Raw genomic sequence first — 16,619 nt, forward strand, 5'->3', positions numbered from 1 at the left:
CTGTTATTAGAAGAACTAAACTCAGTATTCTATAAGGGGGAACACAGAAGCACTGCCTCATGATAATTTTGCAGGACCTTTCTGCAAAGGTGGAATTTAACTCTTTGCTATTCCTCTTAAAAATCTATTCCCACTGCTAGAAAAAAAAAGCAGGCCTCTTGGGACTTGTGTATAGTTTTACTGCCATGGTGCTGTGAAATTATTTTATTTTCCTTCAGAAAGAAATATATTGTATGAAAGACCAAATATAAGTGAAGTTTATATTTACCTGGGTTCTAAAAATAAACCTAATGTCTTTAACTGGTGTTTTCTATTTCTCTCTTATCGATAACATATGAACAAATCTAGATTATTACAATGTTGATTTATTCTAAAAAATGGAAACACTTTTATATGAAGAATTAATTTTGTAACACATTCAACATTATTGTGTATTTAGCAATACATCATTATTCAATAAACTAATACTCTATTTAATGCTTATATTTATATGGCATTGTACAATTAATGTGTAGTATATTTAATCTATTCACAGTTCCCGATGATGTATTTGCCCAGAATTATATATGGAAAGGCTCTTACAATTTCAAAGGAAGGAAACAACCCATGACCTTGACGGTTACTAGTTTCAATGCTTCCACTGGGAGAGTTAACGCAACACTGAGCAATAGCAACATGGAGCTGCTACTTTCAGGTATCGCAACACAAACAGCAATGAAATATACCTTCATGCCTTTATTTCTATTATGATTTCATCATTTTTATTAATGCTTTTTATATGGTGAAATGTTTATTTTGATACATTTGCTTTTGATGACATTCATATCCACTCAGAACCAAGGTTTTCTGGTTTTTGGACTGATTAATGAATATTACTACAGAAATATAAAACTAGTTTTAAAAAAAGTTCCTTCAATAATTTTTGGTAGCTAGAATTAGATGTCATATATTAGATCATAACTTTTAATTTAGGTGTGAATGCAACTAAATCTTTCTCTATTCTCATAAAACCACAGAGAACAAATCAGTGATTTCTCAACTATTCTGTGGCCACAAAACTATTTCTTCAAATGACCATGTTTAGATGGATATCCAATATTTAAGACAAATAAAGATAGAGCTATACTTGTTTAAATAGGCATAAGGGAACAAAAGCCTGGTCAATCTCCTTAAGTTTCTGTTTTCTCTGTCTAGTACACACATCTCTTATTATCTTTGATTGCACTGGTTTTCCTAACACTCAGATATTCTCTCAAAAGTCACCTCCTCAAGCAATACTCCCAGTGAGCTGACCTAAAGGAACCTTTGTATTAAAAATGCTGTCAGACATATTCTTAGTTTTAGGCAGCCTTACCCTGTTTTTTTCTTTTCAATATTTGAAATTGTATTTGTTATATTTATTATTTATTATGTGTCTATATTCTAACAATATAAAATAAATTCTAAGAAAGTTCTTTGCCTTCCAACTTAATATTGTATTCCCAGAGACTAGCAGAACATCTGAGACAAAATAGGCCTCAATAAATATTTTCAAATTAATGCATTTGAATTATAATTGCTCTCATTTTTCAAAATGAGGCACTATATTTGATATTGCAAATATGAAATATATACTGTAAAATTCTTGTCTATGTATATAATCCATATAAATATTAATAATGATATAATTTGTGCTGTAAGAAATGGAAAATAAAATTATACTCATTGATTTTATAAGTTTTAGAAGAAAATATATTGAGTGTCATTCTTATTATTGATTGATCCTCCATTAAACACAAAGTAAAAATATTAGAATTTAATATATAGTATAATTTTTAAAATACATATAATTACATCATATTAATCAAAAGAAACTTTAAATGAATGAAACATTCATTTAAATACATTTCAATTGTGACTAATGCTTTATTTAACTTTGATGTGTTAACAAAGTTTTTCTTTATTTTCTATAAAAGAGACCAAAATAAATGTATACTTATTCTAATCTAGATGGACGAGTTTTCTATATATATAGAAAGACAAATAATTAGATTAATTTGCTTTCACTTACCGTCTCCAAATTGTAGCAATTTTTCAGCAATATTATTATCGATTACTTTTATGTCTTCCGCCTATTGATTATAATTTACCTTAGGCCACGATCTATGTCTCATTTTCTTTTCATACCCTGCATATTATGGTGCCCTATTACATAGGTGAACAATTAAGTTAGAATGAATGAATACAGTCAAGTTTTAAACAACGGTTAATCAGATATTTTTCTTAGATCCTATTTTCTATTATTTCCCTAAACATGTTTGCACTCCAGCTTATTGCCACCCTTAGAACACTTACTGTGTAAAAATCATTGTATATATTTTTGCTTCTCTTTCTTATGCCATTGCTTCTATTTACCTTCCCAAATTAAAAATCCTACTTTATTTTTAAGAACCAGTTCAAATACCTTTTTTTTTTCTTTGAGATGGGATCTTGCTCTGTCACCCAGTCTGGAGTGCAGTGGTGCCATCTTGGCTCACTGCAACCTCTGGCTCCTGAGCTCAAGCCATCCTCCCACCTCAGCCTCCTGAGCAGCTGGGACTACAGGTGCGTGCCACCACGGCTGGCTAATTAAATTTTTTTTTTTTTTTTTTTTTTTTTTTTGGTAAAGATGGGGTTTTGCTGTGTTGCTTAGGCTGGTCTGGAACTCCTAAGCTCATACTTTTGGACGTAAGCGATCCGTCCGCTTTGGCTTCCGAAAGTGCTGGCATTCCAGGTATGAGCCACCATGCTTGGCCCTCCAGTGCTTTTCCTTCATAACTATTCCTTGATCCTTCCAGTGTGAAATGATCTCTCTCTGGCTTTTAATTTATCACATTCTCTCATGTGTTTTATTTAGCTGTCTACCTTACTTATATCTCCTTATACCTCCTACTTTGTTGGAAATTATTAAAAATAGGAACAACATATATTCCTATATGCTGCTGTAATTCAAGCAGCACCTAGATCACTCTTTTTGCAGAGTTGGCACCTAATTTATTATTAAGGAAAATATCAGGAATTTTAGCACTGGATTTGTATGCTTGAAAATTTTAGAATCTGATTGTGGGAAGAAATAATTTTGTTTTGAATATCATGGGATGATGTTATTAAGAACACTAGTGCTTAATTGTGATAGCATAGGTAATTTAAGCCCCACAATTAAGAAATAAGCTGAGGATTTCAGAAGACAGATAAATCAATGTATATGACACGATTGGCAAAGAGCATTGTAGGTTAAGCCATCCTTGACTTGCCCTTGGTGTAGTTCTTCTTTTATTGCATATCTTTACATAATCTATTTAAGGAATGATAGATAATAAAATGAAGTATAACTATTTACAAAGTTAAGTAGACTGAAGTGTCCTTGCATTTTACAGGGGTATATAAAAGCCAGGAAGCTCGCCTAATGTTACGCATATATCTTATTAAAGTACCTGCTCATGCTTCTGTGAAAAAAATGAAGGAAGAAAATTGGGCAATGGATGGCTTTGTAAGTATAGTTATTTTAACATCTGCTGCTGATTTTAATGATAAATTTATAGCTTGTTCAGGAAAGGAGAGTTTTCTAAATTTAGCTAATTATGAATACATACACATACATATATATTAGTAAATATAAATATTTAGTATTCTAAAGTACGAGCCTAGGAATACTGGATTCTGATGTGCTTTGCTTACTTTTTGCATATGTGTATGGTGTGGGGGTGGGTGTATGCGTGTGTGTGGGGGGGGTGCTGTATGTGTGTGTGGGAGGGGTATGGGTGGATGTGGGTGTGTGTATGTGTGTGTGTGCTGATCTGCATTTAGTTTTTCACTGATTTCATCAAATACATTCCATCTACAGTCAGCACTATGATAAATAAATCTGGATAAAATATAATTCAATATTTGGAACCACTACTACTTAAGGAATATGCAACATATTTAGAAAGTGCATCAGAAAATTAAATATTCCTGTTATATTGAAGCATGAATTTAGGCTATTTTATAAAGTCCACGAAAAGGAACTTATGTGAGCTGCTTCCTGTTGGGAGACAGTTACTGTAGCTTCACCATGGAGTCACTTCTTCTATTAAGTGATTTATGTCAGTGGAGTTTTAAGATTGACAGTGGAAAACACAAGGGTCAGGAGTCTTTGCTGAAGAGTCAGCATGAGAAATCTGACTGTATCCTCTCAAGTGCCAAGCCTTTTTTTTGTAAGGAAAACTTAATGGTAAAGAAGATACTGTAGTGGGTCATAGGCTACTATGTAGTAACCTTCGATAAGTTTCAATAAGCCTTCAATAAGTTCAAGAAACCTACTATCTAGTAAGCTTCAATAAGTTTGGTTCCTGAGGAAAAAAAGCGTTCATCCTATTTCTGCATTCTGTATTCATGGAGTTGGGAACTAACTCAAATCTTCAATGCACTCAGATTGTTTAATTGTATTATTTTATGTAGGAAACAAAGTGAATTGATTCGATAAGATATTAGAGTTTGAGCTTCTCCTTAGAAGTACTTTATTTTTTTAAAGTGGCCACACCCAGAGTATAATGTCTGATAATAAAGAATAAATCACTTGTTGTGAAATGTCAGACTTCCAGGGGTGGTTTGGTATCCTTTGCTTTTTAGAGTGAGGATTCAAGATTTTTACAACTTTTATAATAATGTTCATGACTTAGGTAACTAATTGCCATTAATTAACACAAACGTCAGGATACATCACTTTACTACTTAGTAGTAGGAATTGCTGAAATGTAACATTTCCTGTTTTACTTATGAGATCAAATTACATTATGCATAGAAAGTACTTTTTAAATATAATATTTTATACAAATGCAAGGCGCATGTAGTATTTAGCATTGGCAACATTAGACGTAGCCATGAAGCCTCTGGGTCAAACAATCATCAGTATGTAGTTATTTGTCATTTGTAATGGGTTAGCTGTGGAGGCACTACTTGAGGCTGTGGCATGAAGTCCAGGTCTTCATGTCTTATCATCTCATTTTGGGGCAGCGTCTGAAAGGGCACTTGCTGCCTAGAGTGTGTACTTCTCTTGTCAGAAGTCCAAAACTCTCAGAGGAGCAAGTGGTTCTGAAATAAGCTGGGATTCTGAAATAAGTTCAAATCCATTGACTTATGCCTTTTTCTTGCAGCTCAATGTAGATATAAGTCACATATCCTACAATTCACCCACTTAAAAATGTGCAATTCAGTGGTTTTTAGTATATGCACACATATATGTAACCCTCATCATAGCTGATTTTAAAATACTTTCTTTTTTTTTTTTTTTTGAGCAGAGTCTTACTCTGTTGCCCAGGCTGGAGTGCACTGGCATGATCTCGGCTCACTACAACCTCCATCTCCCAGGTTCAAGGGATTCTCCTTCCTCAGCCTCCTGAGTAGCTGGGATTACAGGCACACACCACCACCTCTGGCTAATTTTTGTAATTTTAGTAGAGATGGGGGTTTCACCATGTTGGCTAGGCTGCTCTCAAACTCCTGACCTCAAGTGATTCGCCCGCCTTGGCCTCCCAAAGTGTTGTAATTACAGGCATGAGCCACCTCTCCTAGACTAGAATACTTTCTTCATGTTATAAAGAAACTCCACAGCCTTTAGCTATCAATCCCTGCCTTACATTCGCAAATCAGCTCTAAGTAACCACTAATCTATTTTCTGTCTGTATAGATTTCCCTGTTCTGACTTTCATATGAATGGAATCATATAATATGTGGCCTTTTGTGGCTGGCTTCTTCCACTTGGTGTGATGGGAAGTATGGCTCTTAAGGCCTAGGCTTGCAACTGAACTATTGTCAGTCCCAACCCCACGCTCCAGAGGCCCAAGCAAGTCACAGGACCAAGCCCCAACTCAATGAGATAGGGATATAACTATTTACAAAGTTAAGTAGACTGAAGTGTCCTTGCATTTTACAGGGGTATATAAAAGCCAGGAAGCTCGCCTAATGTTACGCATGTATCTTATTAAAGTACCTGCTCATGCTTCTGTGAAAAAAATGAAGGAAGAACTCAATGAGATAGGGAGTAAACTCTTCTCATGAAGATTGAGGGAGCGGGGATGTGGAACTGTAATAGAATTTACAAAGTACAGTATTTTTATGTTTTAATTTTTAATTGATCATTGTATTTCATCATGTCATTGCTTTTTATTGACAGCAGATATCTTAACCTATAAGAAATCTATAACTCTGTATCACACATTAATAACCAATCACTCTTTTGTATATCATAATTACTTCAAATTAGAAAATTTACTTTTGCTTTTAATGATGGAAAATGTGCACAACGTGCTATGTTTTGCAAAGGAGGAAAATATAGAAGAAAGGGACTTGTGATAATATTCATTTCAGAATAAAATTGTGTATTTATTAAGGCTGGGAAAACATAGCTATGACCAGTATTCAAATATATTTGGTTCTTTAAATATTTTTAGGTTTCTGCTGAGCCTGATGGAGCTACTTATGTATTTCAAGGATTTATTCAAGGCAAAGATTATGGACAATTTGGCCTACAAAGACTGGGTAATTTATTCATTTTGATTTTCATGAACTTCTGTTATTATTCCAGACATCATAAAAAAAAAAAAAGACTGTGGATTCTGTACATTAGGCACACTTACTACATTGTAAATTCTGCACTGCCAGGACTATGCATTGTTCCTTTGATAACCGTTTTAAATAATGACATTCTACAAAATATCGGATCTTTATATACCAACTCTGTACAGTGTTTAGATTTTCATGATATTTCTAATAAATATGACAAGCTGACTTGCCTTTAAGCACATAAAAAGGAGAAAAAGTGATATAGATAAAAAAGAAAATATTAAACTGTAAATTATTTTATCGTATCTCATGAGAACTGTGCTACCTTTCTTCAGTTTGAATATTGTCACAGTTTTCACTCCTCTGAAAATGCAGTGACACTTTCAGAAACTCATAGGGTCTGGAAAAAGAAAATAACTTTGAGGAATGGGCCTCTTTTGGGGACTTGGTGCTCTTCAAATATGTAAATTTTCTGCAATGGGAAGCAAAGAACTTTGTCATTTTTATTTCCAACTCTTCTATATATATGTAAACCTTTAATGGTCTTGCAAGAATGTGTTTATACACATAGCTTTTGGTGTATAATTATCCTAAGGTCTACTGTCTCCCATTATTTATACTGTGACAGGGATACACTAAGAATAAATTCAGGCTCTAAAAATTATTATTTGACATTTATCTTTTAAGAAATTAACTTTTTTTTTGATACAGAGTCATGCTCTTATCACCCAGGCTGGAGTGCAATGGTGCAGTCTTGGCTCACTGCAACCTCTGCCTCCCCGATTCAAGGGGATCTCCTGTTTCAGCCTCCCAAGTTGCTGGGATTACAGGTCACCATGCACACCACCATGGCAGCTAGAATTAGCCACCATGACTTGCTAGGTATTTTTAGTAGAAACAGGGTTTCACCATGTTGGCCAGGTGGGTCTCAAACTCCAGACCTCAGGTGATCTGCCCTCTGGCCTCTCAAAGTGCTGGGATTACAGGCCAAAAATGAACTTTTTTAAAATTTTGAACTTTTACATAGCTGTACTACATCACAGGAAAAATAAGGTGAAAAGTAAGATACTAATTTTCTTTAACCTCGACAAAGATGAGGTTTAGTTAAATATAACTGTTTATCAAAAATATAAATTAGCTTTCTCTACATGAAAAATAATAAGATGCCATTTACATCACATCCTGCCTGTGTTCGTCTTAAAAACAGGATGAAACACTCATTAACATAGTGCATTTATACAGTTGTGTAATTTAGTGCTGAATATTTTCATGTAATATTCTCCAAAGTGTCTCAAACACTACAAGTCTGAAGCAGAACCCATAACAAAGGAACTATTTCCTTTTGAGAAAGAACTGCTAGCTATTTCCTTTTCCCTCATTCCTGTGCAAATGTGTAGACAAACACGGATTTTCTCATTTCCTAACTCTGCGGATGCCATCCGCATTTATTGAGCTTCAAGTAGAATACTTGTAATCCTGTGTCTTCTTGCCTCTTACATCCACATAAACAAGTTCTGTTAATTTTCATTAAGAAATCTTCCTCAAATCTATTGTTCCATGTACTTTCTAGCTTCCTAGTGCTCTAGTTTACATTTTAATTCCTTTTTTTTTTTTTTACTCTCAATTGTCACTACATTCTTCTAACTACACCTGATTGCAGTTTGTATTCCCTGAAGTCCATCCTACTACAGTCATGTTCTAAACCTCATGTCATATCACTGGGTCTTTTATTTCTAAACACCTTCATTTGTTCCTCACTGAGGTGGATAGTAACTCTGGCCAGGTGCCATCACTCACGCCTATAATCTCAGCACTTTGGGAAACTAAGACAGGTGGATCACTTGAGTTCAGGAGTTCAAGATCAGCATGGGCAACATGGTGAAACCCCATGTCTACAAAAAATACAAAAGTTAGCCAGGTGTGATTGCATGTGCCTGCAGTCCCAGCTACTTGAGAGGCTGAGACAGGAAGATCGCTTGAGCCAGGGAGGTGGAGGCTGCAGTCAGCCATGACCACTCCAATGCACTGCAGCCTTGGTGACAAAGTGAGACCGTGTCTCAAGAAAAAAAAAAGAAAAAAAGAAAAAAAGGTTTGAGTTTGTCAGAATGATATTTATTCCCTTTTATAGTCTAGCCATAGTTTATTGTTTTAACCTCCCACTCCTATCTCATGTCAGTGCTTGTCACATCCACTACCTAAGTCACTTACCTTCCCACTTCTAGGCTTATGATGATTTTTCAAGTCAATGTTGTATGTCCTCCAGAATTACTCCTTTCCTTTCTAAAACACATTGACCGTTAATTCATGCTTGATATATACACTTATTAGTATCTCCATACGTCTTCCCACTATTGTATAAACTCCTTAGTTCAGGGACTCTGCTTATTTTTCAGTCTCTACCCTTTCCTGGAAAAACATATCTTCTACATAAAAGGTATTGTCCAAACATATGTGAAAATGAGTTGAAGGAGTTTCATGAATTATTTTTGTTTACTGTGTGATTTCCAGGTAGATGTCTTGAGAATGGAAGAAATTAATTGATTCATGGGAGTAGAAATTAATTATGATAAAAAGTTGATTTTGTATTTATAATTTATTTTTTATTTTGTAGGACTGAATATATCAGAAGGTTTAAATTCTTCAAATCAGCCTCATGGTACAAATAGTAGTTCTGTGGCCATTGCTATTCTTGTGCCTTTTTTTGCACTTATATTTGCAGGATTTGGATTTTATCTTTATAAACAAAGGTAAGCTCATTGATTTTTAGCTACAAAATGTTTCCCAAATGTATTTTTCATATTATTTCTGCTGCTGTAGCTCAAATCTTAATTTCAGATTTTTTCTGTGTTGTTGAAATCTCTGTGTGTTAACTATTGCTATAGCCATTGAAAAACTTATTTCCCCTAACCACCCCTGCAACACTACATACAACGTAACAAAAGTGCTCTTTTAAATTGCACAAGTATTCAGTGTAACCTTTCTTTTGTCTGTCAATTTCCTGACGTGGACCTAATTGTAGAACTTATTTCTACATTATCTATAATGAGACTTTAGAGACAGAAAATCTAGGTTAAAGTTTAAATTGAAGAGGTAATATCTACTGCCAGATACATTTAGAAAACTAGGAAGAAGCTTGTGTTCAAACCTCTTAGTTCATATAAAAACGCTAACTGATTTTACCCAGGCAGACAGATGGCAAAATCCTCTAATCTACTCATTCATCTTCTGTTGCTTTTTGGTGAATTGCAATTAATATATCTGTGATAGATCTAATATATAGCTGTACATACTATTAGTAGATCCTGTTCTCTCAGTCCATTACAAATCCTGGTGAATGCTTTACTATGTCCCACTATTTGGGACACTCCCTTATTAAGAGAAAATATGTGGGTAGCCAGATAATTAAATGACTATAATCTAAATGCCTTTCCTACAAAATTGATTTTTTTTTTTTTTTTTTGAGACAGAGTCTCGCTCTGTCACCCAGGATGGAGTGCAGTAGCACAATCTCAGCTCACTGCAAGCTCCACCTCCCGGGTTCACACCATTCTCCTGCCTCAGCCTCCCGAGCAGCAGCTGGGACTACAGGCACCTGCCACCACGCTCGGCTAATTTTTTGTATTTTTAGTAGAGATAGGGTTTCATCTTGTTAGCCAGGATGGTCTCAATCTCCTGACCTCGTGATCCGCCTGCCTCGGCCTTCCAAAGTGCTGGGATTACAGGTGTGAGCCACCGCAAAATTGATATTTTCATTTGGGTCGTTCTGCCACATCTAAGAATGATTTATTTAATATTATATAAATGTGTACTGAATGTGAATTACCACCTACTTAGGTCTAGCCAATATCAGATTTTATTGATAGATAAAGAATAATCACTAAATTTATTTATAGGACAACCTATGTCAACTTTTTAAAAATTGTGGTAAAATAGATATGACATAAACTTTACCATTTTAACCATTTTAAAGACTACGATTCAGTGGCATTTAGTGCATTCGCAGTCCCATACAACCATCGTTACTGTATATTTCCAAAATATTTTGGAACCCCAAAAATGCCAAAGGGAAATTGTACTCATTAAGTTATCACTCCTCACTCCCCTCACCCAGCTGCAGGTAACTACAAATCTGTTTGCTTGTTCTGCATATATTTTACATAAATGGAATCATACAATATGTGACATTTTGTATCTGGCTTCTTAAACTTAGCAAAATGTTTTCCAATGTTATCCATGTTATAGCACGCATCAGTACTTCATTCTCTTATATGGCTAAATCATATTCCATTGTATGGATGAATGTGTCCATTCATCAGTTGATGGACATTTGAGTTGTTTCTACCTTTTGACTACCGTGAATAGTGCTGCTGTACACATTTCTGTATAAGTTTTTGTTTGAACACTCATTTTCAGTTCTTTTTGGTATATACCCAGGAATGAAATTATGGGAATATGTGGCAATTCAATGTTTAATTTACTGAGTAACCATCAAGCTGTTCTACACAGCAGTGGCACGATTTTCCACTACTGTCGACAATGGATAAAGGTTTTGCTTTGTCCAGAGCCTAACCAACACTTGTTATTTTCTGGGTTTTGGGGGCTTTTGTTTGTCTTTTGTTTTTCATTATAGCCATCCCAGTGTATGTAAAGCTTTATCTAATTGTGGTTTTGATTTCCATTTTCATAATTATAAGTGATGTTGAGCATCTTTTTATGTGCTTGTTGGCCCTTTGTCCATCTTTGTTGAAATGCCTATTCAAGCAGTTTGTTCATATATAACTTGGGTTGTTCATCTTATTTCATTGTAAGAATTCTCTCTATATTTTAACACTAGGTCCTTATCAGATATATGTTTTGCAAATATTTTCTCCCTTTCCATGGGTTGTATTTTCACTGTCTTGAGAGTGTTCTTTGATGTACAAAAGTTTTCCATTTGATGAAGTTAAATATATATTTTTTCCTCTTACCTGTACTTTTGATGTCAAATCCAAGAAATCATTGCCAAATTCAAGGCCATGTGTTTTTCCTAAGAGTTTTATTGATTTAGCTCTTGTGTTTAGGGCTTTGATTCATTTTGAGTTAAATTTTATTCATGGTGTGAAGTTTTAAATCTTGATGATATTTTCCGTCAAGTTGTTGTTGAATATTAAGAAGGGGCAATTATTTTGTATCTTCATGATTATTACCTAATTAGAAGGCGATGATGTTGCTTTTGGTTTTTATTTTAGATCTAGTTTTGAAAAAAAATGTGATCCAGTAGAGTTATAGTATTAGACACACATAGTAAGAGCAAGTTATTAGCTTTCTCCCAATAAACCTAAGGTAGTTTCTTTTGTAATTATTGTCATAGAAATCACCTAATATTTTGGAAATATAGATAAATTCAGAAAATGCATTAGTGATAGTAAAATAATATAATGGCAATTACAAATTACAATAAAATTAATAGTTGAAATTTGATTGTTCAGTATAAACAACACCAGACTTGAGAAACGAATTTATTTTAAGATATATCCTTTTTAGGAATTAGGCCCCAGAAGCAAATAGCAACAAGTCTATCTTTCTTCCATTACAAATGTGAGCAAGTTATACAGGCTTTGTGGGAAAGATAAACAAAATTAGCATTAGTCAAAGGTGGAAGAAATAAAGCAATTAATCAGAATTTCAAGACTAGTATCCTCAACCAACCAACCCAGAATTCATGTGTCTGGTTAACTTAGTGTCAGTCATCTTTTAGAAACTATTTTCAGTACTTTAGTATGAGTGTAGCCATTTCTTCTTTGACTTTTTGAATTTGCATACTTTAATGTGTACCATTTAAAAAATAAAATTGAGTGTTCATGTTTTGGGATACTCCAAAGAACCTTTACAAATTAGGCCTCAGCATTAATTGTGTACTTTTCAGGGAATCTCCTTCTCTTTTTAGTGTGGAACCAACTTTTAATTCAAGTTTCAGATTAAATTTTACCTCCTAAAACATACTTTTTTCTATTACCTTTCCTAAAGTGGCTTCCAGTTACTTTTCATATTAACTATTTTCCTTTTCATTATAATAATTATCATTAGCTACTATTTTTGGTTTTATTTATTTTTAATTTATTCTTGTTTTCTATCACTACAGTGTGAATTACCTGAAAGTAAAGACTAGTCTTTAAAAAAAAAATTATATACCCAATGCCTAGAATCATGACTGGTGCATAATAGATGTTCAGTAAATATTTGATGAACAAATAAATAGCAATGAGACTTAAATCCATCATCATTATTTATACTGTAAATGATAAGTCATAATAATTCCTAATTTTGTAAAAAAATTTATTATAGCTATCATATCATGTATTTATATTTATGTTACTAATATTGATGCTGTATATAACTATGTATTATATGTAAAATTAAAAGTTACTCAGGTTTTTAAAGTAACAAGGAAATTGTTCAAGGTTGACTTACTGTGTTAATGATGTCTCAATATTTTTAAGTTACATTATTTGCTAATGCTGTACGTTACGTTTGAGCTGTAGTCTGGTATTTCTGGAAGAAAGTTAACACATAGCTAATCAATGTTCTCATCAACAGGACTGCACCTAAAACACAGTATACAGGATGTTCAGTTCATGAAAATAACAATGGCCAAGCAGCTTTTGAAAATCCCATGTATGACACCAACACGAAGTCAGTGGAAGGGAAGGCAGTACGATTTGATCCCAACTTGAACACGGTTTGCACAATGGTATAACGAGGCAACCTTTGCCTTCTTCAGAAGCTTGGAAATCGACACACAAAACAGTGCACATTTAGTTCACTGCTAAACAAATTAAAGCACACTTTTCAGGACTTGCTGGGTCACCTTTTCCTGAGGAATGATACAGAAGAGTGTTTTTTCATAAACTGGACCATAATTCTTCATGTTTACCATGGAGAGTTTTACAGAAATTTGGCTGCACTCTGAGAGTGCTTACTCACAGTTTATTTGCTTTTTTAAAAAAGGAGATTATTCTAAAACATAAACTTATTTGCATATATTGGAGGAGCATCCACTATCAGTATTTCTGTGCTTTATAAACTATATTAGAGGGACTGGGTTTAAAAAAAAAAAGATATAGGGTAGAAATAAGAGCTATACTTACAAGAGTCAATAGATCACTGACTTCTCTTTAACTGTCCTGAGCTACATCATGCCCACAAATCTGTCTTTCATACCACTCTATCTGCCATTCATTCTTGTTAATTGAGGCATTGTTTTCCTTATTTAAGATTGAGTTATGACTTTAAATGTTTACGAGCTAATTTATGTCTCAGAAGAAATAAGGTTGCCCATTCCATTTTGAATCTTTCTGTTTTTTATTCTTTAGTATCGTATTGCTCTTCTTCTTTTAGACTGGTTGTCATAGTTTCTGCAAATGGCAAGTTCATTGTGCTGCCCTCCCGATTTCCCCATTATGGAGTAACCAGTATTATTCAGTGAGCTATGGGGTAGTGTTTAACTCCATGCTTCAATATGTTTTTTTCTATTTATTTTTATTATTTTTTTAATCCCAGATGTGATAGTAGCTTCAATATGTTTTGTCACCCAAAAGCCATTTGGCTGGCAAAAATTGTCTAGAAAGATTATTATTTTACAGTTATCTGAGACACCAAACTTACCAGTCTTCATTTTACAATATTTTTGAAAGACCAAATAAAATGTCCTAATAATTTACTCTATTTGTATCTACATTTCCTTCCAGTTGAGTCTTCAAATTTACTGTTATTTTGACACTTTTAACTTTCATTTAACAATGGATTAGAAAAACATTTTGGTTTAGCCACTAAACATAATGACTGAAAAAAAATGTTATTATAAATCACCAATATAAATTTATTGCCTAAAATTGTGGACTTATCATATATTTATATATTTTTAAATTTCTGTATCTTTATTCTTAAACACCAAGTTTCAGATACAGCAGGTTTCTTTCAATGTCAAATTAAGATATGTATTTGCAAGTTATTGGTGGCTCATTTGAACTGTATCATACAGCAATGCCAGCATTTTTATTTAATAGGTCATCGTCTTCCTTTTATAGCATGTTTTACTTCATTGAATGGAATCATGTACCCAGTGTTAACTCTTTGTTGTTGTCCCTTTCAAATATGGATAACTCTGTGAACAGTCTCGACTTTTTGTATCATGAGACAGAGTGCCTAAGAGAAACCTTGCACCTGGGAGCGTTGCTTGGCTCTATCTCTACAACATTTAGTGAATTTCTTGTAAACCACTTTGAGATACATTGTTTTGGAAATTCATACAATTTTCTCAACATTGTACTCTACTGGCAGGATGCAGTTTTAAATTTTATGCCATCAGTTATTTATTCTTGTTTATTCAAATGACTGCAATAACAATGATTCATTCATTAATGTTAAGGCTAATACATTTAAGATCTTGTTTAAACAATGTTTCTTCTGCAACTGGCTACTCCTCTTATATTAATGCATACACTTTTGTAAAGAAGTATATTTTTATGAAAAGAAACTTTGTAAAAGTATGATGTAAATTTTCAGTGCAATGTAAACAAAATAAAAACGGATAATTGCTTTTGTAAAATGTGTTTTTTCTTCCCAAAAATAAACTGCAACTGTTCAGGTTAGTAAAAGAAATGACCAGCGCACATTCATTTGTTGTTTTTAAAAGTTCCCAAGCTGCATATTCTATGCATTTAGTTAGCAACATAATGAAATATGAGCATTTTTCTTCTTTAAATTCCATACTTCCTCAATTATGACACTTTTGGAAAAATTGATTCCAAGTAAATGCAGTAGTAACATAAGAACTTCATCTTATGTTGAATGAGTGGTTTGCTAGAAAAAGAACAAGAATCCCATCTTAGAAGTTTCCTTAAATGCTAACAGTATGGTCTAAATTTAGTTACATCTGATGATTTCTAATATGTCTGTAGTATATTTTCATACAGATATGTTATCATACTCTTTAGACATGAACTCAAAACTTTTTGAATAGATTAAACTAATACTCAAAAACAAATACCTTTTTGTCAGGATGGAGGATTTCCACAAATAAATGGACCATGTAACAATCTGTATTCAAGAAACTTACTAAGTTTCTATAAATTCAAATTACAAGTTACTAAGTTCAATTTTATAGATAATTCACATCTTTATTATAAACTTATAAGTTCTTTATTATTTATTAGAAACTTCTTTTTACTTACAAACGACAGTGATCTCTCTTTATACATCTCTATAACTACAGTGACTGTGTATAATCTAATGTTAGCTTTAGCTTAACTTTAGACTTCGTGTGTTCTTGACATAATTGTAGTTTCTTTGTTAACTTTGTTACCTCCATCTTTCACTCATTTCACATCTATAATTTCACTTGTTGTTCTTCATCTTTTTTTTATTTTTCTTTGTGTTTTTACTTTTCCTTTTTCTTCTACTTTTTAATTTCTCTCTTCTGCTGTTTTTCTTTCTTTTTTTGTTATTATACTTTAAGTTCTGGGATGTATGTGCAGAATGTGCAGGTTTGTTACATAGGTATACATGTGCCATGGTGCTTTGCTGCACCCATCAACCTGTCATCCACATTAGGTATTTCTCCTAATGTTATCCCTCCCCTAGCCCCTCAGCCCCTGACAGGTCCCAGTGTGTGATGTTCCCCTCCCTATGCCCATATGTTCTCATTGTTCAACACCCACTTATGAGTGAGAATATGTGGTGTTCGGTTTTCTGTTCCTGTGTGTAAGTTTGCTGAGAATGATGGTTTCCAAATTCATCCATGTCCCTGCAAAGGACATGAACTCATTCTTTTTATGGCTGCATAGTATTCCATGATGTATATGTGCCACATTTTCTTTATCCAGTCTATCATTGATGGGCATTTAGGTTAGTTCTAAGTCTTTGCTATTGTGAATACTGCTGCAATAAACGTAAGAGTGCATGTTGTCTTTATAGTAGAATGATTTATAACCTTTTGGGTATATACCCAGTAATGGGATTGTTGGGTCAAATTGTATTTCTAGTTCTAGATCCTTAAGGAATCACCACACTGTCTTCCA

The 16,619-nt window shown here is 33.6% G+C and overlaps 1 protein-coding gene across 1 annotated transcript; it reads left to right on the forward strand.

Annotated features, from left to right (window-relative positions):
• The first annotated feature begins 544 nt into the window (after positions 1-544).
• LOC117085732 (CUB and sushi domain-containing protein 3-like) lies at positions 545-15,148 on the forward strand. The gene is made up of 5 exons (XM_033214912.1): positions 545-694; positions 3,396-3,508; positions 6,450-6,537; positions 9,173-9,308; positions 13,138-15,148. The coding sequence occupies exons 1-5, from the start codon at positions 607-609 to the stop codon at positions 13,295-13,297; spliced, it is 585 nt and encodes a 194-aa protein (XP_033070803.1). The 5' UTR covers positions 545-606; the 3' UTR covers positions 13,298-15,148.
• The last annotated feature ends 1,471 nt before the right edge of the window (positions 15,149-16,619 follow it).

Source organism: Trachypithecus francoisi, unplaced genomic scaffold, assembly GCF_009764315.1.
Source record: "Trachypithecus francoisi isolate TF-2019V2 unplaced genomic scaffold, Tfra_2.0 Contig00579, whole genome shotgun sequence".
NCBI classification, from domain to species: Eukaryota; Metazoa; Chordata; class Mammalia; order Primates; family Cercopithecidae; genus Trachypithecus; species Trachypithecus francoisi.

What these genes read in the sequence shown, in the direction of transcription:
- LOC117085732 (XM_033214912.1), top strand. Translation starts at nt 607, where the DNA reads ATGACCTTGACGGTTACTAGTTTCAATGCTTCCACTGGGAGAGTTAAC. An exon ending in CATGGAGCTGCTACTTTCAG is followed by an intron (nt 695 to 3,395) that starts GTATCGCAACAC and finishes TGCATTTTACAG; the next exon opens with GGGTATATAAAAGCCAGGAA. An exon ending in ATTTGGCCTACAAAGACTGG is followed by an intron (nt 6,538 to 9,172) that starts GTAATTTATTCA and finishes TTTATTTTGTAG; the next exon opens with GACTGAATATATCAGAAGGT.